The sequence below is a fragment of the Macaca fascicularis genome, chromosome 1 (genome assembly GCF_037993035.2).
Source record: "Macaca fascicularis isolate 582-1 chromosome 1, T2T-MFA8v1.1".
Taxonomy (NCBI): Eukaryota; Metazoa; Chordata; class Mammalia; order Primates; family Cercopithecidae; genus Macaca; species Macaca fascicularis.
In genome coordinates, this window is record NC_088375.1 from 8,341,920 (window position 1) to 8,365,614 (window position 23,695).

A 23,695-nucleotide genomic window follows, 5' to 3' on the forward strand; every position below is an offset into this window, starting at 1 on the left:
AAGTAGTGGGTCATGGTGGCAGGCGCCTGTAATCCCAGCTACTCGGGAGGCTGAGGCAGGAGACTCTCTTGAGCCCGGGAGGCGGAGGTTGCAGTGAGCCGAGATCGCACCGTTGTACTCCAGCCTGGTTGACAAGAGCGAAACTCCGTCTCAGAAAAAAGAAAGAAAAGAAGTGTGGCATTGAGGTCAGAACATCTGGATCTTTGCCCCTTATTACTTGCCTGACATTGGCAAGTGATAACTCTATGCCTCAATTTCCTCATCTGTAAATAATAAGATTAATAGTGCCTATCTCATAAAGTGGCTGGCAGAAACTAAAAGAGACCATTTTTGTAAAGTCCTTAGCACATAATGCTCAATAAATGTTAGACTTTATTATTAATACTAATGTACATGATGATTTCACGCAGAGCCGTTAATCAGAGGTATATTTTTTTGAAACAAAAGGTAAAGATGGGAACTTCGAGGCACACATGATTTTAAAGGAGAATGTAATAACAAAAAAATTGGAATTCTGATGAAAGGAATGTGTTTGCCTTTGTTTTATCTTCTATAGCAAAGAACCGAGCCAGCAGAGGGTAAAACGATGGGGTTTCGGCATGGACGAGGCATTGAAAGACCCAGTTGGGAGAGAACAGTTCCTTAAATTTCTAGAGTCAGAATTCAGCTCGGAAAATTTAAGGTAAGACACATTGCTTGGATCTTATACGCCAGAGAAATACTGTCTGTGATGTATCTGGTTATTCTGGAGGTAATAGATCCTCCACTAACATCATAATGGTGTTATGAACCCACTGAATTTCTGCCACCTAATGAAGGGGAAAAAGATAGCAAGGCAAAGGCTGTCCCACGTATCAATTTCTTATAACTTATTTTTACGCCGTCTCTGTGCCTCCAGATGTTTTAACTATACAAATTTGGTGGCTTTGAAATGGACTCTGTAAAGAAATGCAGTACAAAGAGCAATGTTTGGCAAAGTGGAGATTGGCCAATAACATTTATGAAGTTCAATAAAAATATCATCTATTTGTCAATGTTGACTATCTTTGCGTATCACTTCTCAAGCAAGTTAGAGAAGAAGAGACTGGGCAGCTGTATCAAATAACTTGAAACCAAACTACTGGGCTGTCTCATTCTCTTTGCATGTTTAAATAATAGCCACAGGGCAATTGAGAGCAGCACAGCATTGAGCTGTTCATGAGACAGCAACACTCGTTCTGCCCATCTGTTGTAAACATCGTCTTTATATATTTTTAAAATTTGCTAACATAAGGAGGATCTGAAAATTGCATTTTTAAATATAAGACATTAGAGTGGATTTTAATAGCTCTATTTAACATCTTTGAAGGGAGTGATAACTTTCCACTATATAAGACTGTTTTTTCATGAGCTTTTCATTCATTATTCTTTTGAAACCTGATGCCCAATTTTTACTTTTCCATGACTTACGCAGTCCTGCAAAATTCATTTGCTGAAAGTTCTCTGCATTCATTCATTTTCATTGGAACGAAGTAGTGCCAGGCATGGTCACGTTCTTTTCAGGAGATTTAACAGGAATCCCAAACCATTCACAAAGATGTAGGACGCTGACACATGTCACATGGATGAAGCAAGATGACCACAGGCAGAACCTGGAGGAGTGTAACTCTCTATGTGTGCCTAGCATGGATTGCTGGCATGCAGCTTCCTATTCTCCTTCCAGTTTATGGGAATCCTTCATGCTTGGGCTTTTGCAAGATCTTGCTGCTAAAGTTGCTAAAGTTCTGTATTGAGCCTACTAATAACATTTTCTATGTTGAGGTCACATTGTCAATGATTGAGTGCAAGAATTCATTAAAAGGCTAGGCGCGGGGCTCAGGCCTGTAATCCCACCACTTTGGGAGCTGAGGCAGGTGGATCTCTTGAGGCCAGGAATTTGAGACCAGCCTGGCCAACACGGCAAACTCCATCTCTACAAAAAATAAAAATTAAAATTAACTGGGCATGATGGCACATGCCTGTAGTGCCAGCTGCTGGGGAGGCTGAGGAATGAGAATCACTTAAACCCAGGAGGTGGAGGTTGCAGTGAGCCAAGATTGCACCACTGCACTCCAGCCCGGGCAACAGAGCAAGACTCTGTCTAAAAAAGAAAAAAAAAAAGAATGCATTAAAAATAAAGCAGAGATAAAGGATACTTGAGGCATTTTAGTGGCTGGGGAGATGGATGTTCCTCTCATTCTCTAAGTTTTTGAAAACATGCTGGTATTATTTGTATCACCATGAGTAAATAAACAAGTAATAAACCTTACCAGCCTTGCCTAGCCAAATAAAAACATCTCCTTCTCTCATTAAAATTACAGTCTGTTAGTAGATACAGACGAGAAAACAAATTGCAGCACAAAATCCTGGGTGTTTATTTGGGAGAAGCACAGAGGGATGCCTAGCCCAGAGTTAGAGACCAGCAAAGGGATACTAGGGGAAATTGCTTCTAGGCTAAGAGCTGGACAATGGGGAGGAGATAAACCATCAAAACAGGAAGAGAGAAGATGCTTTTGGAAAAAGAGCATGTGGATACTCAGTTTCAGGCATGAATTGAATTATTGCCAATTTCTTAGTTCAAGCTTTAATCATTTCTTATCTTAATCATTCTATGCCGTACTAGACTCTAGGCTAAGTAATTATATTTAAGAAATATTAGATTATCTTATATATATGCACATATTATATATATACATATATATATTTCTTGAGTATCTACTATATGCCTATCATAGTAAGTATAGATCAGTAGATAAATGAAAGATGTAGATTAGATTAATTATTGAATACCTACAAGACACCAGAATATATTTATATCTACTACTTTTATAATATGCTATGTTATATTTTGCATTCATTATTTCTGATCATCACACATCTAACCACCAAAACCAACATAAAGTGTAAATATTGCCTCATTTTATAGATGAGAAAAGCATGACTGAGGAAGCTTAAGCCGAGAAAGTATGGCTAAGGAGGTCAGATTGCATGTAAGTGGCATTCTTGGCTTCCTGCAAACCAGTACCAAGCTACTGTCCACTGCTCCCCAAATCTGAGCCCTACTCTGCTTCCACTGACATATCTGTGTCACACACTGAAGGAGACAAAACGGTCCAGTGGTCAACAGGGCTGTGAATTGCACTTAAAATAAAATAACCCTCCGTGCATCTTAACCAAACAGCTGCCCTCCTGTTATCAGTGAGAGTGTGTCACTCACCTGAGCTTTTTTTTTTTTTTTCGAATATTAGGACAGGAGAAAAATAAGAAGCACTGTTTCTCAATAACTACTTATGCTTCAAATACACCCTCTGCTCTCCCTAATAGGGAGAAGAAACTTGAAATTTTATGATGTATTTCCCTCATTCTTTTTTTCGAGCAAAACACATAGCATGAGCAAGTGCTAAGAAAATGTAGTAATATCATGAGTTTTTATCTTTGAGTGACTAAAAATATGCCAGGTACTTTTCAGCACCTTCTATATAATTTATATCATTAGTATAGATTAATGGAATTAATTTAATCAACTAATCCAATGGAAACCAATTAATCCAGTGGAAACCCAGTGAAATAAGCATTATCATCCCATTTTACTGATGAGGAAATCAAGAATCAAAGACATTAAAAATACTTACTTAGGTTCCAGCTACCAGGAAATAAAGGATATAGGATTTTTTTTTTTTTTTTAAGAGAGATGGGATCTTTCTCTGACACCCAGGCTGCAGTTCAGAGGCACTGTCATAGCTCACAGCAGGCTTGAACTCCTGGGCTCAAGTGATCCTCCCACCTCAGCCTCCTGAGTAGCTGGGACCACAGGTGCACGCCATTGCACCCGGCTCCTCCATGCTATTAAGCTATTACAATAATTACAGTAATGGTGAGACTAAGAAAGGCAACGATGCTGTTAGAAAGACCATGTGAGGGAGTGCTTGTGGGCATGTCATCTGCTGCAGACTTTCTGGGGGCAAACCTCAGCCATGACACTAATAGTGAGATGGGATAGTGAGCAACCTTAAATAAGCAACTTCATCTTCATATGCTCAGTTTCCTCTTCTCTAAAATGAGGGGAATAATAGAACTTGCTTTATAGAGTTACTGTGGGAATTAAATGAGTTAATATGTGAATCACTTAGAGCAGTGCCTGCACCTACATGTTGGTGTAGGTGTGGTTATTAACTTCTCAACCCTTTTATATTTTATGCTTATTTCCAGGCCCATTTCAGATGTCACTGGATTTAGAAGAGCTTTTTCTAGATCCCCCTTTTCCAATCCAGCACTTGCCCCAGCAGGGGGACTCTTTCCTGCTTGCCATTCCCAGACTATCTAGTTCATTCTCTTCCTGGAGAGCCATTCATGTACTTCCTGGTGTTACGGCCATTTAAATGGTTTATCTTTTCCTCTACTCATTCTTTGAGGACAGAGACTTTGTTTTGATTGATGTGTTCAAAGTGTGCTGGAATGAACTTGACTGAGCATATGTTAATTTCAAAACTCCTGCTCCCTTGGATTACGCATAGCATTCCTTTTTTTTTTTTTTTTTTTTTTTCTTTTTTTGAGACAGAGTTTTGCTCTTGTTGCCCAGGCTGGAGTGCAGTGGCATGATCTTGGCTCACCGCAACCTCCACCTCCCGGGTTCAAGTGATTCTCGTGCCTCAGCCTCCCGAGTAGCTGGGATTACAGGCGTTCACCACCATGCCCAGCTAATTTTTCTATTATTAGTAGAGACAGGGTTTCACCATGTTGGCCAGGCTGATCTCAAATGCCCAACCTCAGATGATCTGCCCGCCTCGACCTCCCAAAGTGCTGGGATTACAGACGTGAGCCACCACGCCCAGGCTTGCATAGTATTCCTATTAGAGTGCACAGTGTCTAAATCTGTGTTTTAAGAGGGAATGGTCTTGAGCCTTCCTTTCTAAAAGTCATGGTGGTAGTTTCCTGTTTGAGGTGTTGTCAAAGTTAGATTATCCTCTGTTATATATATCTATTAAAAAACAAAATCTGGAAATGAAAACTCAAAAATCACTAGCCTGAGTAGTAGTTGATATTCTAATTCTAGCTCATGCACTTCATTACTGATTTCTGATTATTCATTAATGGTCAAGTTAAAGCTTAGTAGTTACGAAGGTACTGCTGATCACCTCTGTTAAGACTCTGTGGCCGTCTTTGCCTTTCCTGGACTGCATCTGCTATTAGAGCAGTAAGAGTGTTTACGGAGGATAACACAGTCCTAGCAGCAACTTTTTCACGTAGAGTGTTTGTTTCTATTAACAAATTATGATATAGTCATTTATCTTTTAAACATTATTTCTGGAGATCTAACCAGCAAGCTCTAACTTAGAGCACAATATTGAAGAAATGCAACCAGTTAATACAATGTGGCCCCTTCTCACTAGACTTTACCACTTGCTATTATCAACCAAAACACACTCCCAGGTTCCTTCAGTATATATATACTATAAATATAGTCTATATTCAGAAGTCTATATTCAGAAGTAAGTCAGTATATATTCTTCTGTGGCTTCTGAATTGCAATGATGCCTCTACACATTTAAACTTTTCAAGTAATTCCATGTGAAAGCTTGCTGCTTCGGTCATTCCATAACTCTCTCAATTAAATTAGCTTATCATTAGTTAATTGTTTTTATTTTTCCAGCCAGGGAATTTTCTGATCTTATGTCCAGGCCTCTTTTAACTTCAGTGAAGCTTCTTTGTAATTCTCTTACAAGCTAGAACAGAAAAGGCTCTCCACACTAGCCCCCATTGCTCAAATGGACAGAAGATCCAAAGAACACAGTGCATGGCTTTGTCTCCCAATTGGAGGCTCCATGTCCTACACCTTTAATTCCCTTCAAACTCCTCTTCGTTTTCAATAAACAGTTAGCAGTGCTGCTTTCCTTAGCTAAAATGAATGTTATACAGGGCTCTGACAGATCTGCTTTTAACAACAAACACTTAAAAGAGATTGTTTTTCATAATTCCTTCCAAAGAAGATTATACCTTTGAATATAGTCAGTACCACCCTGATACTGGAAGCCCTCTGAGAAAGTGAGTTGGCTGTGAGTCATCATGATGAACTGCATGATCCGTAAATATCACAAGGATTTTCAGATGATGGGTCGTCAGAGTAAACACCTGATCTCACATTTTGCATAGATTCTGGCTGGCAGTGGAGGACCTGAAAAAGAGGCCTATTAAAGAAGTGCCCTCAAGAGTTCAGGAAATATGGCAAGAGTTTCTGGCTCCTGGAGCCCCCAGTGCCATTAACTTGGATTCCAAGAGTTATGACAAAACCACACAGAACGTGAAGGAACCTGGACGATACACATTTGAAGATGCTCAGGTGGGTGTACGGTGGGCCTCACATCACAAATGTGCTTCTGAGAAGGTGATCGTTGGGTATATTCATTTTATTTTCATTATAAATGGCAGCTATTTCTAACATTTTCAATTTAGATAACTGTAAAACAACTCTAACTGATCTAGGAAGGAACAAAGACACATTAAACTGAATAGTTTTTTAAAACCTGGGAATATTTTCTAAGTTTGAATATTTTTATATGAAGGGACATATTTGAAATATTTTAAAACTTTTACTTCAGTTTCTACTCTGTTCCCCCAATAAGTGAGCAAACACTATCTAGTGATGGCCCCCATCTCAATAAAATATTTTTTAAAACATTTTTTAAAAAGATTTAAAATCTTTAAGGCATCTTCAATGTAGAGATTCCAAGACTCTGACATTCCTGAATTATTCATTATTATAAATTATTCAAACTGAATTAGCTTAAAGTTATGTCAAACTCAAACCAGTTTTATCTCTGGTGAAAAAAAAAACAAATATTAGATTCTGACATTTCTTAAATTTTCAAGTTAATTTTTTAGCCTACAGAAAGAAAAAATAAAGAAAACTGATTCTAATTTCCTAAGACAAATTGTTAGTCATCTTTTCTCAAACTGGATCTTAATTCCCTTTGTAAAAACAACTTGAATTTCTGCCTTCTCTCAAAAAATATTGATACTCAAGAAGAAAAATCAACTTCTTATGAGGGGATAGTGTTTGCTGATAATGTGGTATTTTATTTTATTTTATTTTATTTTATTTTATTTTATTTTTGGAAACAAGGTCTCTTTCTGTTCCCTATAGTGGCATGATCATGGCTCACTATAGCCTTGGCCTCCCAGGTTTAAGCAATCCTCCTACCTCAGCCTCCCAAGTAGCTGGGACCACAGGCATGCACCACCATGCCTGGCTAATTAAAAAAATTTTTTTTTTGTAGAGACAGGGTGGGTCTCCCTATGTTGCCCAGGCTGGTCTCCGACTCCTGGGCTCAAGCAGTCCTCCCACCTTAGCCTCTCAAAGTGCTGGGATTACAGGCATGAGCCACTGCACCCACTCCCTAATGATGTGTTGAAGTTGGTTTTTAAATCAGAACGTGCATACTGCATAATTTCTTAAACTTCTTTTGGAGAATAATATTAATTCTAAAAAGTACCTTTTTAAAACACACACATTACTAAAATAAAATATAGAAGACAAAGAATGAGATACACGAATATCCTTCCTTATTTCCATGCTCTATAGAAAATACATTTCTCCTTGGCTTTCATTTAAAGAAATCAGCAACTGTGTAGAAAACTAACATGAATTTTAACAGCTAACTGGATACCTATCCCATGTGGTTCAGCCATGGTCTCCGATGTAGAAATAATTACACTCTAGAGAGAACATGACAGAGAGCAGACCAGAAATTCTGGCCCTACTGCTCACTTCTCTGTGATCTTTCTTTCTTTCAGTCCAAGATAAAATGTCAAGCATCTTTCTAGAGGTAACAATGTGTAAAATGTTTGGAATGCCCTTCCCGAGGTATAAAAAAGAACTTTTTTTGGTTATCGGTGTCACTTAAAAATATTCTTGCCTAAGAGGATCCTCTTTTCTTATAGAAAAAAAGAAATTTCTATAGAAAACATTACCACTTGGCCCTAGATTTATTTTTCAGTTAAGCTCAGATATTTAATTCTAGTTTTTCTGTGGTTTTTAAAAAATCCTATCGTTAGCTAAATTGCCTAGGTTCTGATTTCAGCTCTGCTCTGTGACTACTTCTCCATGCCTCCGTTTCTTCACTTGTAAAATGGACATAATGGTTACCAAGCCCACAGGAGTTTTGTAAGGCTTACACTAACTAATAGAGGAAAGCACTTAAAAGAGTACCTGCCATATACCCAAGTATATTTGAGCACTTACTATCCACACCCCATGCTTTGCAACACATCTATTATTCCTTTAATCATCACAGCAATGCTATTTTATAGATTAGAACATTAAGGATCAGAGAGATGAAAAAGTTGGCCTAAATTTACCCTATTTGTAAGAGGTAGTTCTTGAGCAAGGTAGAATCTGAATTTCCAAATGCTTCATTCCAAAACCAGCCATTGCTCTACTTTTCAAACAAATTCCCATACAGTTCCAAACTTAACATTCTTTGAAGATCACCCTTGGGCTAGGTCTGGAGACTTAATCCTGAATGTCTTTAAATGGGTTTAAAGTAACTTCAAATTATTGCTGTTATGTTTAAGACCAGAGAACTGGAGTCATTTCTTGAAACATGTATTTTATTCAAGAAAAAAAAAAAAAGAAAGAAAATTTGGACATTCAGAATACTCTCCAATAGTTCCAAGCTCTACACCTAACTGGTATTTCACTAGAATAGGAAGATCAAGACACATGTTAGCTCCCTGAGCTGCAGTAGACCAGAGTAGAATCTCCCTAGATTGGGTCAAGATTGAATTGAATGAGTAACTTTTTCCTTTTTTTTGACTTCTTTGTCTACCAAAATTCATCATCAAAACAGAATTTTGCAAACTTCTTAGGGGTGAATGATCAAATATTTACCTAATCTGTCACTGAGTAAGTAATAAGAAAGAGCACACAAATTTGGAGACTTAGCAATTAAATATCACAAAATTTATTTTTGGACTTGTGCTCTGACCCAAGGTGGGCGTGGAAGACAATTTTCCATGCAATTTGTACCAAAGAGATGATCCGATTCATCTGGGCAGTTGGCCCCCCTCCAGTAAATATAGAGGCCAAAAGTATCCAGGATGATTCCTCAGTCTGAGTTAACATTACTCACTTCAGGCCTGGAGTAATTTTAAGAGATAGCAAATTTAGTTATATTCTCTAGTGATCTATATAAGTCAACAACTTGATCTGAGGTTATTTTCTGACAAATTCCATTTTTTTAATGACTGGATGTGATTTGCCTCCTCAGTAGCTCCTAAACCAATTTAAACAATGATCCCATGAATGAGATATTGAATTTGAAGATCTAAATGTCCTGTAAATAGAAGGTATTCTAATCAGCATTGTCATTACTATTTTTAGCTGCTACTAGATTTGTTCTTTAGCCACGTGTGGCATCATAATATTTTACTTTTCCCAAGAAATAATAAAGAAGCACCTCAACCATTATTTCTTTTTAGGAGCACATTTACAAACTGATGAAAAGTGATTCATACCCACGTTTTATAAGATCCAGTGCCTATCAGGAGCTTCTACAGGCAAAGAAAAAGGTATTGGTTTTTTCGTGAGTTGTTTTTTCTTGACCTAGTTCTCAGTTATAATTATCTGGAGTAATTACCTCTGCTGAATCCAGGGTATTGGACTAATGGTAAGTGAACATACTCCAAGACCCTCCCCCAAACCTTTGCATTTTATAAGGGCCATTTAAGTTGTTTCTGTTTGTTTATTGCTTATTGTATTACTTTCTGTTTGTTTGTTTCTGCAGATGTTCATGCTTTGCAAAATTTATTAGAAGCTGTTTTCATGTTTCATGTTAGTCTTCTGTATGCCTAGTTTCAAGGAATCAAAATTACAATAAAGAAAAGAAAGTAACAAAGTCATTAGTCAAAAATTTCAAGAGGGTTTTCTTTGCTCAGTAAGCTAGAATGTATGTTTTGAACCACAGGCCTCATAACTGAAAGTAGACTCACTTTTTTCAATAATAGGTGACAAAAGGTAGGAATGTTTGCTTCCGAATATTTTCATTTGGCATTTATCCTGAATCACTTAATATCCCTGTGATGAATTTTATACACCTAGCATGGTAGCCAAGCACATTATGGGAGCATTGTAGTAGACCTCATTATTCAACAATGTTAATAATCAATGTCTCTCTGTTCGTAACTCCTTACGCAATCGATATAACAGGGAAGAGAAAACCTGGACATAAACATCAACACCATTCATTATTTTTAACGTTAAAATAGTTCACAGCTTCTTGAAATTCTGAGTTTAAATTATAATTTTGTGTAGTTCATGATCATCATATAGGCTAATAAGATTTTTTTAAGTCCATTGCCTTTACAACTGGAAATGGATACTTCGTAGTAACACTATCCAGTACAGCAGTCACTAGCCACTTGGGACTGTTTAAATCTTAGTTAATTAAAATTATATAACGTTCTAGCCAAATTTCAAATGCTCAATAACCACAGCTACAGACTTCTGTATTGGACAGCATAGAATGAGATTTCCATCCTTTTGGAAAGTTCTATTAGACATTAATGCTCTATAGAATTAATGATGTTGTCAACAGAAATTTTTTCTGATAAAAATTTTGAGGAAATTCTGAGGATATGCTGCTAGATTTTTAAATATTTAGGCTCTGCAAATGTCAGTATAAAGCCTTCCCATATCTACTTCATTTCGGCTTAATTTGATTTTGCTTGAATCACACCATTTTGTTTGTACAAGACAAGTTTTTGGTGTTAGCACTAATGAAAGCAGAGCCCATGTCCTATGAGAAGAAGCCTCCCTCGGCGGCTCTCCTACCTCCATGGGCCTTCTGATTTAGAACATGGATTTGGCGTTGCATCATTTCATTATCCTGTCTTTTTCTGCTCTGTTTTCCTTGCTTTTTTTTTTTTTAATCTTCCTTTATTTCCCTTCACCCTATCCTACCCCACATACGTAAGTCTGGAAACTCAATGGATCGCAGAACATCTTTTGAAAAATTTGCACAGAATGTGGTAAGTTTTATTTTTTGAGGAATTATGAATCATTAAGTCCAATGAAATTTTTCCAATTTTCCTATTTCTAGCCCTGTTGCCCACCTTGCATTCTTGATGTAACAGCAAAAGTGTTTCTTTTATTCAAATTCAGAACTTCATGTTTTCTGCTCTTTCTGTCCCATCCCTTTCCAGAGTAGAAAAAGATGTTACATGTGAACAAGTATCTGCAGAGAACTAAAGTTTGAAAAGAAGTTTATATTATGATATATAAAAGGAAGGAATAATAATTATTCTTTATATTTTTATTCCTCATATTCCTTTCTTTATTAAAGATAGTGCATGTATTTCTATGCTCCTTCCCTTAGCCCTTCCCGAGGCTTAAAATATTAAGAACAATGAAGGTTCTATGCTTTTTACTTCTGCAGAGAGAAAATGATCTATTAAGCAGTTTAAAGCTAAAGATTTTATATGAGTGGTGGTTGGTGACAAGATATACCCCACCAAAGACCCACTAGCCTGCCTTTCTTACTCCTTATTTTTCAGGAAGGTATTGAAAACTGTTGCATAAATCACCTGAGAAACCAGTAGTTTTCCTACCAGTGTTTTCTTAGTATCTTGCCATGTGTTTTGATGATATATATTTGTTTGTAAGATTCTTTTTTTTGTATTGTGCCAGTGCCTTTGGAACTTTCTGACATTGTGTAAGCTCAAACTAAAGCCTTCAACACATTTATTTTTATAGGGCAGAAACATCCCTATTTTCCCATGCCATAAAAACTGTACACCAACACTGAGGGCCAGCACTAACCTGTTATGAAAAGAGGTAGAAAAATCTTGGTTTATACTCAAGTTTGTCTGCATTGTCTGTTGAGTTGTGTGGTTAAGCTCCATGCTGCTGTGTGTGTGTGTTGTGGCTTTTGCTGTGATGGCCAGTTCAGTGGAGTTATGTGTGTTGAAATGTGAGCAAACTGGATTCAACAAAGATATGGCTTTTGTTTTCAGTTTCCCTCAAGGATCCTTGTGGTGGGGAATGTTATTCACTTCTACTTGTGAATTTCCATTGCAACGGTACACAGAGTATTTGAAAGAATTTGAACAGTAATATATACTGTGAACATTCAATGTGATTGCATGAGTTAAATGGATAGAGAATAATGGACTCCAGGAATGAATCACATTGTAAATAAACTTTATGAAATTTTGGCTGGCACTATTGGAACCTCTGTTCTTTAATAGAGAATTTTCTGGAGCATGCCTCGTAAGTCACCATGGGGCAACAAAGATAATGTCAAAAAATTATCCAAGATTTTGCTGGAGAAAGTGACTATCAGATAATAAGGTGCTCTGTGTACTGTTTAAGAAGCATTTCAAGTTAATCCTTTTCAAATGTAATGCTGACAGTATATACTATTCTTGAAATTATAATGGAAATCTCTGTGATACAATTTAAAACAGTGATGCAACCCAGGGAAGATGGAAAGGGGAAGTCAAATGGTTGTCTTTCTGCCAACATCATATCTAACCCACTTCTCAAACTCTTAAAATAGCACCATATGGTCACACACTGCAAACTTTAAGAAAGGGCCAACAGGAAATAAGGGGAAGAGAGGACTGATCATCCACACCTTCAACCAAAATTCACACAAATGCCACCTCTGTTCCAAAGTGTGTGCTATGTCTTGGGACCATGTAGAAAGTATAGACTTACAGCCATGTCCAACCCTTTGAATGCAAGGACTTTTTTGCTTATCTGTGGTGGCGGATATTATAAAAATTATGCCTGGAACTTTTTTTTTGAGATTATTTGTCGTTAGTGTTTAGTGTTTTTTATGTGTGGCCCAAGATAATTCTTCTTGCAATGTGGCCTAGAGAAGCCAAAAGGTTGGACATCCTTGGTACAGCTTGATTTCAAAGGTACCCAATGGTATAGACAAAATGTTAGGATGTACAAGGGAAAGATAAACAATTTCTGCTGGGTGTTAGGTTGAGGACGGAGGGCCCATATGTAATCTGAGAATTCCCAGAAGTTACATTTAGCTGAATTTGGAGGATTTCACTGGACCAAGAAGAGCAACTACCTTCTTTAAAAAAAGTGGAAAAAAAACTGGAATTACTGAAGGAAAAGAGGTTGAGTACCATCCATACACACACACACACACACACACACACACACACACACACACAGACACACAGACACACATACACACAAACCATAATAATAACTTTCAGGCACTGTTGCTTAGTGTTAATCCTTTCCCATCCAGGAAAATAAAATGCAATCTTTTTTATGTAATACTTTTATTTGGGTGTTATTCTGAAGAAATGGAGTAAGCAATTGGAAAGGTTCTCTGAATTTCCCCTTGGTTTAGTGTTCCATATTTACAACTTAAGGGTCAGCAGCTGTATCAAGCATCTTAGATCTTTACCTACTAAATTTTATGAGACAGTTTTATAGGATCAATAAAATAATTTAACATAGACAAAGAATGAGTGATTTTATTATAATCAGATAGACTTAATGGAGTAAAGACAGAATTTACGTAAATATTTTAAAGGAATCCTCTACGCAGGGTGCTCTGGTGCATACAGGGAGGCTATAAGGTCAACAGTATCTCAGAAAGAAATGGAATAGGTGAAAATAGTAAACAAGTGTGTAGTCTAGGAAACTAATGGGGAAAAACTCACATTCATTGAGTATCTGCCATGTACCAGGCTCTGCACTGGGCGCTTCATAATATTATCTAATTTAATCCATGTGCTGACTCTGTAAGGTAGGTATTATTACATCCATTATTTTACCCATTTTGTAGGTAAGAAATTTAAAGGGTCAAAGGAGGTGCATCGTTTGCCCAGAGTCACATAGTCAGCGAAGGAGCTGGGACTGACTCCAAATGTATTTTGTTCCCTAATGCTATTTCCATGGATCCACCCTGCTCTTTGACATTCTCCCAACTGACAAAAAATAAATAAATCTTGCCACCTGATGATACCCTCCTCCCCAGTCTGAGTCCATTTCCAATGCGTGTCTATTTTAGTAAGTTGATTTACATGTTCCAGCCTAGGGTTTTTATAACCGAGGTTAGAAAAATGGCATTGTTGTTTTTGTTTCACCCCAGAGACAAAAATATTTTGCTAGCCAGCTGTTCCAGGGGAGTTTTTGTTAGTTACCCAGACTCATAAACACTAACTAGCACTTTAGAGAAAAATTATAATAAACAGCTGAGGATTGCATTGCACTTTCAATCTTCCAAAAAATATAGACTCTTTTTTGTTTGTTTTGTTGTTGTTTTGGTCATTGTTTACATGCACAACAATCCTGGGAGGTAGTCAGGCAGGTACCACCTTTCTTCACAGACAAAAAACTGGGGGCATAGTGAGGTGAGGCCACCCTCGCCAGTATCTCTCAGCTGTTGAGTGTTAGAGCCGGAACTGGAAGCAAGCTTTTTCTTTTACTTTAAATTCATTACTCTTTTTAGATTTTTCTTATTATTTTCATCAATCCCAAAATGGGTAGGATAAAAATAACTCCCATTTGTGTAATGCCCGCATTGTGGTTTGTTGTCTCAGGAAAGCTCCTTTTCACTTCTTGGTGTTTACTCTTTTATTTCTTTATTTTTCTTGCTATCAGAGAAGTCTCTTAAGGTTGGTCTTTCAAGGGTTACTATATCCTCTCATACCTTTAAATGTTATTCTTACTAAGTTGACTTTATTCTCTTTCAAAAAAGTTCATATGCTTTAAGAATTATGAAAATTATTTTCTTCATCACCATCATCAAATCTGACACCACTTTTCAGCCATTAAAATATCACAGCATCTGCTGGGCATGGTGGGTCATGCCTGTAATCCCAGCACTTTGAGAGGCCGAGGCGGGTGGATCACCTGAGGTCAGGAGTTCGAGACCAGCCTGGCCAACATGGTGAAACCCTGTCTCTACTAAAAATACAAAAATTAGCCAGGCATGGTGGTGCACGCCTGTAATCCCAGCTACTTGGGATACTGAGGCAGGAAAATCACTTGAACCCAGGAGGCGGAGGTTGCAGTGAGCAGAGATCATGCCATTGCACTCCAACCTGGGTGACAAAAGCGAAACTCTGTCTCAAAAAATAAGAAAAGATAACATGATAGGATAAGATAAACTATAGCATCTGTCTGCTACACAAACATTAAAAAGGAACAGATAGAAAACAAAGGAAAAGCAGGGTAGGATGACTGATTAGCCACATCTTCAATCAAGATTCATAATCAACTGCCAACTGTGTGACTCACCTCCTGTCTTGTCTTTGTGTGAAGTAGAAATTAAATCAGTCTGGCTCTGGGCTACAAAAGTAGAAAAGTAAAAATGAATTTTAGAGAGTATTGATGTTGAACGCCCAGGGATTCACCTAATCTAATCTCCTTTTGGAAATATTTTCCCCCTATCTTAATGAAGACAATTATCTGTAGAGGCTTTAAAAGAATCAATAGAAAAAAGATGATGCCTCCTTGGCTGTCCCATTCCCTGTGTTCTGTGCTGGGGCTTTGAGCTCCTAACTGTGCCCTGGAGACTGGATGGAATGACCAGAAGTTGTGGAGACTCCGTGAGAGAAATTTAACAGGACTGGGTTGGCTCTGAAATCAGTTGATCTTTAGGATCAAATCTGGTTTTTTGTTGTTGTTGTCATTGTTGTTTTGTTGTTGTCATTGAGACACAATTTCACTCTGTCACCCAGGCTGCAGTGCAGTGGTGCGATCTTGGCTCACTGCAACCTCTGCCTCCGTGGTTCAAACAATTCTCCTGCCTCAACCTACTGAGTATAGCTGGGACTATAGGTGCCCGCCAACACACCTGGCTAATTTTTTGTATTTTAGTAGAAATGGGGTTTCACCATGTTGACCAGGCTGGTCTCGAACTTCTGACCTCAAGTGATCTGCCCACCTCGGCCTCCCAAACTACTGGGGTTACAAGTGTGAGCCACTGTGCCTGGCCCAAATCTGTTTTTAACTCTGCAACTCAATTGTTTAAGTGTTGATAGGAGCAAATGTAAATGTAAATCCTCTTATTTGAAATATAAAACAAAGAAGATACAATACTTAGTTCTTTTAGAATGTTCTTTTGATTAAATAAAATTAAATGATTTATCTAAGCCCACTGTGGAATCACTGGTTAATACAGCCTTATACAGATTATATATAAGTGGTAACATGGTAAAAAGAGCCTGGGCCAAGGAATTTGATGTGTTTCTATTTAGGTTTGAAACCTAGTCCTATATATTCTAGCCATGTGAATTTTAAAAAATCATTTAAGGCCGGGCGCAGTGGCTCATGCCTGTAATCTCAGCACTTTGGGAGGATGGCTCTAGGCCAAGAGTTCAAGACCAACCTGGGCAACATGGCAAGACCCTGTCTCTACAAAAATAATAATAATTATAATAACAATAAAAGAAAAAATCATTTAAACTACTGAACCTCAGTTTCTTCACCTCTAGACAACTCTCTCTACCCAGACACAGCTCCAATTAGCATTTTGCACAAATAAATATAAAAATTTAAGAATTTGAATTGTATTTAAATATTCTTTTGAAACATTCTTTATTCACTTAAAATGCATTGTAAATGTCTTCCAAATAATTAAGTATTCTCCTACCTGATTCTAATAAACCACGCAAAATTCCTTTGAATGGATATGCCCTGTAATTTTTCTAATCATCTATGAATGGACATTTAGGTTGTTATTTATTTATTCGTTGCTTTTATAGGTCAAAGTACAATAAAATCCAAGTTATATATTGATTTTCTTTTCATAAAAAAATTGAACTGCTTAAATGGAATGTAAATTTACAAGGGAAGAGGCATCTATTTATCTGTTTTTCCCTTTTTTGTATCTTTATTTTTTCCTTCATGCAAGAGCATACACTAGAGGGAAAAATAACTTATTCTGGAAGGTGGGAATCAGATGTTGTATTCCTGATTTCCGACACCAACATGTTACACATTAATGACAGGCCTCCACTGCCAATTAGTCTTCAGTCAGTGAAGAACTGTAGCTACTTTCTGGGAAACTTATATTGTTTTTTTTCAACACTCTGGAAGACTCTAAGGATAGTTTCTAGTTCCTGGTCAAATGATTTTTAACTTGGTTTTGTTTGTTTGTTTTTTGGGGTTTTTTTTTTTGTTGTTGTTGTTGTTTTTTAGACGGAGTTTCACTTTTGTTGCCCAGGCTAGAGGGCAATGGCGTGATCTTGGCTAACCGCAATCTCTGCCTCCCGGGTTCAAGTGATTCTCCTGCCTCACCCTCCAAGTAGCTGGGATTATAGGCGTGCACCACCAGGCCAGGCTAATTTTTTGTATTTTTAGTAGAGACAGGGTTTCTCCATGGTGGTCAGGCTGGTCTCAAACTCCCGACCTCAGGTGATCTGCCCACCTTGGCCTCCCAAAGTGCTGGGATTACAGGCATGAGCCACCATGCCCAGCCTAACTTGGATGTTATTAAATGTAAAATCTAGTGTGCGATTTCCCTCCATATTCTAATAACCTATAAAACTTATAAAACTGTAAGCTGGGAACTACCCTCTGCATGCAGTATAAACCTGTGAATAATACGGGTGCCACGTTTGGGAATCACAGCCCCAGCCCAGCTATGGGGCTAGGGTAGGAGCAGTGTGGTGCAGTGCAGTGTCGAAGGTACTTGGGCAGTCCCTCGGCTGCCCATTCCTGGCACGTTTGGGATGGACCTTGGTTCTGTTCAGGATTGAGCCATGTCACTCCAGGCTGAGCACTCTGGACTTTATTGATTGGACCTACACGCACATTAGTGTAAACAGGCTATTTTGGAAAGGGTCTTAGGACAACTAAAAGGAAAACATATAAACTTGCCACTGGATTTTTTCCTCACAAATAATCCCAATAGAAAAAATTGACCTGGTGGCCTAGGATCCATGCATCTGCTACGTTTATATCATTGCTTTTAGATACCATTATACTAGTTTCTAAATCATTCATTCATCAACAGCTATTAAGTTTTGACTAAGTGTCGGGTTATGTGATACTCTTTGTGGTTAAAAAAGACAGCTTGGCTGTCCTTACTTTCACTTCCCTTGATATCAATTTCTACCACAATAACGTAGAGACAAGCCTTAGAGTATTCAGAAAGGTCATTTTCTAGATTACATATCCATTAATGAAGTTGTAGGCATGGTAAGAGCTCCACAGAGTGAGTCAGATCCTCAACTGACATGAACACCCATCATAATGAAGCAGATTATCTGGTTCGCAAAACATCCATCATAGGACAGAAGCAGACTTGGAACCTACGAGAAGGAAGGTTTTGATTTTACATCTCCGCCCCTGTGAATTTACCTTAAAGAAAGACTTTGTGCGTATTATTTTAGGGTTGAGTGCTATGGATTCTGTTGCCTGGGATTACAGATACACTAATACAGGTAAACTATGCTTAAAAATTCCTACCATGGCCGGGCACAGTGGCTGACGCCTGTAATCCCAGCACTTTGGGAGGCCAAGGCGGGCTGATCACAAGGTCAGGAGATCGAGACCATCCTGGCTAACACGGTGAAACCCCGTCTCTACTAAAAATACAAAAAAAAAAAAATTAACTGGGCGTGGTGACAGGCACCTGTAGTCCCAGCTGCTCGGGAGGCTGAGGCAGGAGAATGACGTGAACCCAGGAGGCAGAGCTTGCAGTGAGCTTAGATCACACCACTGCACTCCAGCCTGGGCGACAGTGCAAGACTCTGTCTCTAAATAAATAAATAAATAAATAAATAAATAAATAAATAAATTCCTACTACATCTTCAGTGAAAATAAGTTATAAACTGGCCATTGAGTTTCCCCACCATAGATATTACCAACAAGCATATGAAGTGTGTCTGCTCGAAGATGAACTATTTTCTCCTCTTTCTTCTGCTATGGACCTGAAACCATCTCATTTGTCATTTTGTAGTTGGCGGATATTGCTATCCATCTTATTTTATTGAAACTGGTGGTGATGATAACTTGCCTGAGGAAGCAATTTTAGTCTCCCTGCAGCATGATGTAAATCAATTGGTGTGCAATGTATCAGACCACGTAGCCTAATTGAGTTCGGACAATATATCTTCATTTTGCCCTGGTAGCATCATTAGTTCTTAAGTTGCTGCTCGAGTTCTAGGAGCTCTGAATTGTATCATGGGTTTTTGTCAGTGTCCAATGCAGCCCTGGGGCTTCCTAAGGAATGCTGTGGGACTGCCAAGTAGACACTCCCCATAGTGGAAATGTCGCCCCTGCTGCTACATATGCCAGGGGCAGACGTTTCTACAGCATTTCCCAAAGTATTGTGTTCCAATGAACATGAAGTCTTGGGTTTATGCCAGTAGCTATGAAGCTTCAGCCAGAGACCATCCTGCGTGCTCTGTATGATAAGTTTACAGCCCAAGAGCATGCATGTATTCAAGCACTACTAGATTCTTTTATCCAACAACAACAGCAAAACAGTTATTGGGAACCTACTGTGGGCCAGGCACTTTGTTCTGAGAATGGATAGGTAAGACAAAACCCCTGCTCATAAGAAGCTTATACTTTGCAAGAGGATAGATATGAACACAAATTACTACTTTGGGGATACTACTAACATGCGCACCTAGGTTGATTCATTCTGCTCATGCAAGTTAACTGTTCATTGAACAGATCTGGTTTTCCACTAACCTCCTTAATATAAATCATGATAGTTTCTCTTAAAGCAGTGCAGAGTAGGCAGAGAGAGAAGAGTTAAGTCCTAAGCAAGAGACCTGCCCACTAAACAGTTGGGCCCTGCAGGAGAGAGAGAGACAGAGCAAAGGTGGCACAAGAAAGAGGGTCTGAAGATGGCAAATTCAGGCAAGGACTACTGTGGAGGTTTCCAGTTAGAGAAGCAGAGTACAGAAGAAGGTAATCAAGAACATATTCTGTGCTCTGGATTTACACATGGGCCATCATCATCTACACAGCAGATGAGGGCAAGCTAGAAGAATCTAGACATAGGAGGGTGTGTTTGCAGCGTCGGCAGCTACTGTAGCCATCTGCACATTGGATGATAACAACAAAAACTTGGGTGGTAAAGTAGAAGAAATGAAAGCAGAAGAAGACTTGTAGCACCAATAAACTTTTTAGAACATGTTTGAACCAAGTTTACTGGAAGATTTGACAGCAGAAATATAAATGTCGCACTGTCTCACTTTGAAATCATGTTATATGGCCATTAGTTCATTATGTTGCATTATCACTTTGATTTTATTTGATGATTTTTGAACTTGAATTATTTGAACTTGATATTTGAACTTGAATTATTTTTCAAAGTGATCTGAATCTCATATTAGGGTACAAAATTGTAGCTCAGTAAAGCAAGGAGATATAGGACTTATATCTTACATGTAATGTACTCTTAGCATTTCTACATTTGGCACAGTGCCTTGCAGATGGCCAACTCTCAATCTCAATTTATGTCATTGAATTAAACAGCATTGAATAGAATGAAAAAGAGTTAAGCAGAATTCCATCAATGTTCTAAAGGGTAATACTTGCACATTATTTTTATAAATTTGTTTTAAGTATCTAGGAAAAAGATGAATGGAAGTTAAGTTGATATAAAGTTTGGATTTATTATGGTGTCCAAATTTAATTTCCACCAAAAATGGAGTCGTATATTAATTATTTCTAGTTGTGAGGTCACTTACTAGGCAGCCCTGGGTCATCAACAGGTCATCTCTTTCAAAATCATTTTCTCTTGCTTATTCTAAAGACACATGTAGCATCGTATATATTCATTAGCATTCTTTTATGAAGCATCTTTCAGAAAAGAAAGCCATTTTTATACTGATGACAAGCTGTGGTTTTAATTTATTCTTTTCCATAATTTTTGCTAGTACCCAGAAAGCAGTAACACTAAAATAGACAATTTAAAATAGCGATACATTAGACATCTTTATCTAAATTGCATCCATCTATAAGCATGGAGGTATTATGTGTATAGCTACAGAAACCTTGGTGCATTTTTCATGTTTTTGGCTGATACTATACACAAGTCCAGACTGGGCAAAATCTGATGCCCTCTTCATTGTGCACCATATTTTGATGGCTGTTGTCATTGTTTTTGTCAATGGCCAGTATCTAAGAATAATAGGAACACACAGTGGACAATCCTAAATACGCCACATATATCTGTAATTTCAACCAGCAGAGGCCATTACTAAAATAGGCTGTGGCAGTTATTGGAAATTTAAAGCACATTCTCTAGAATGCTCTATTATTTCTGGGGGAATAAACAGTTCATCCATCAGTTTTTTGCCTCTTTGAGTCATGCAGATTTTATTTTGGTATTAAGGAAGTTTTACATCTATTTCATCAGCCAAAACCGAATTCCCCAATGGACATGGGCTCAGTTACTACAAAGGAGAATAACAAGCCCCTATTTTCAACACTGTTCACCTGAAATAGACCTATTAATATCTAACAAGAATATATTCCTAACATGAGATAAAAAAGTTTATTGGGAGAGCTTTCTCTTTTCTGACTGTAAAATGTAAATCTTCAAGGTACTTTCAGGAGATACTGGGAATGATAAAATTTTTGGAGTTTCAGAATTGAAAAGGAACTTAGAGGTCCATATTTCCCCAGGTCCAATCCTCAGTCCATTGCAAGAATCTTTTCTGTAGGCTCAGTGACAAATGGGTATTCAGCATTTGGCAGCTCCTAAGTATCTGAGATGTGGTACCCTTAGTCAGCAGATCATTTCATCTCTTAGAAATCCCTTCCATAATCCACTTTTCTGTAACTTCCAACTATTAATCCTAGTTCTATTTCCTGAAGCCACCACAGAGTAATACAAGCCCTTCCTCTAGATGACAACTAGTGAATTGCTTGAGGTGTGATTTACATTACCTCCCCCAAGTTTTCTTTTTCTTTCCTTAGTTAAAATCTCTACGTCGGCCAGGCACAGTGGCTTGTGCCTGTAATCCCAGCACTTTGGGAAGCCGAGGCCAGGGGTTGTGGGGATCACTTAAGGCCAGGAGTTCAGGATCATCCTGGGCAACATAATAGATCTGGTCTCTATAAAAAACAAATTTATAAATTAAAAAAAAAACTCTACTTCATTTTCTTTTTTTCTTTCTTTCCTTTTTGTTTCTGTTTTTTGTTTGTTTGTTTGTTTGTTTTTTGTTTTCTTTTGTTTTTTGAGACGGAGTCTCGCTCTGTCATCCAGGATGGAGTGCAGTGGTGCAATCTTGGCTCCCCGCAGCCTCTGCCTCCCCGGCTCAAGTGATTCTCCTGCTTCAGCCTCCCAAATAGCTTGGATTACAGGCATGCGCCACCACACTCAGCTAATTTTTGCATTTTTAGTAGAGAGGAGGTTTCACCATGTTGCAAGGCTGTTCTCAAACGCCTGACCTCAAGTGATCCACCCACCTTGGCCTCCCGAAGTGCTGGGATTACAGGCGTGAGCCACCGTGCCTTGCCTACTTCATTATTTTTCTAAGTGTGGTCCAACTATCCATACCTCAAAAATCACCAGGGGCTTGGCAAATGCAGATTCTGTAACCTCATCTCTGATTACATTAGAACTCTTCTTTTTCTCTGCTCCACATTGGTTTCAAGCATCCCAAAACCATACCGTTTAAAAATCATCACACAGATAGAAGTATTCCCAGCTGATCTCTCCTTACTAAACATCCGTGGTTCTCACTTGAGATGCATCAGAATCACCTGGAGGGCCCATGCTAACACAGATTGCTGGGCTCCATCTTTCAGAAAGTCTACGTAAGTCATTTACTGATGGATCCAATTCAAGAATTTTCATGTTTAACCAATTCTCAGTGATGCTGCTGCTGATTTTAAGGCCACACTCTGAAAACCACTGCCCTAGACATACCAATGCTCTCCACTTTCTCCATGGTGAATGTCAAGAGCACACAAATGTCACAGCTGAGAGGCTGCTCTCCAATTACGTCCTCACATTTCTGCAACCACCCGTTGAACTGTGTAAGAGTCCATTTTTGTTTTGTTCCATTTGTTCCCACAGCTGTTTATAATTAAATTTATTGCATATTGCATGTAAGTACTTTATTAAAATAAACCTGTTGAAATGTGAGTATAAAAAGAAAAAGATATTTCTTTGATAACTAAGCTGAAGACAAAAAGACTTGATAAAGTAAAGATGTCTTAAATGTTGCTAGCAAATTAAATCTGAGTGACACTTATAACGGGAAAGTGAGCTTCTAATGTTTTCCCATTTAATAATTTCCTGTTCTTTCATCATCCTGGTTGCTCACTTTGTACATGTGCTCCAGTTCACCAGTAGGCCTCATAATCATAACTGAACATAGTATTTGAGATATGGCCCAGCCAGCATAAAGTGGGAATATCACCTCCTTGGCTTTGTATACTATAACTTTTAAAATCTAACCTGAAAATTGCATCCACTTCCCCACTGTAGTCCCCAACCAGAGCAACATGTAATGTCATTTGGGGCTTAAAATAAAATACTTTAAAAATTGGATTTTTTTCTCATGTGCTGAGATTAGTTGTCCCTAATTTTGTCTTTTGCTGCTAAGTTTCTTTGTTCATTATTTATTTACTTTTCACTTTAGTGTACGTTGGTTCTTTACCCTTCTTTCTACTAAATTTATCTTGTAAGTTTTAGTTCATTTGTATAGCTTTACATAATT

General features: G+C 38.1%; 1 protein-coding gene across 14 annotated transcripts in view; it reads left to right on the forward strand.

Annotated features, from left to right (window-relative positions):
* Positions 1-23,695, forward strand: part of RGS7 (regulator of G protein signaling 7) — a 564,000-nt gene that overhangs the window by 528,705 nt on the left and 11,600 nt on the right. For 5 of the 14 annotated variants that reach the window (XM_065542428.1, XM_005539677.4, XM_074037718.1 and 2 more), the window contains 3 exons: positions 557-682; positions 6,169-6,355; positions 9,496-9,585. In XM_065542428.1, the coding sequence (XP_065398500.1) occupies positions 557-682; positions 6,169-6,355; positions 9,496-9,585 (403 nt within the window). Of the gene's footprint in view, positions 1-556; positions 683-6,168; positions 6,356-9,495; positions 9,586-10,989; positions 11,044-11,767; positions 14,668-23,695 lie in introns of all 14 variants that reach the window. The other 9 variants (XM_065542364.1, XM_005539673.4, XM_074037465.1 and 6 more) reach the window with 4 other exon arrangements.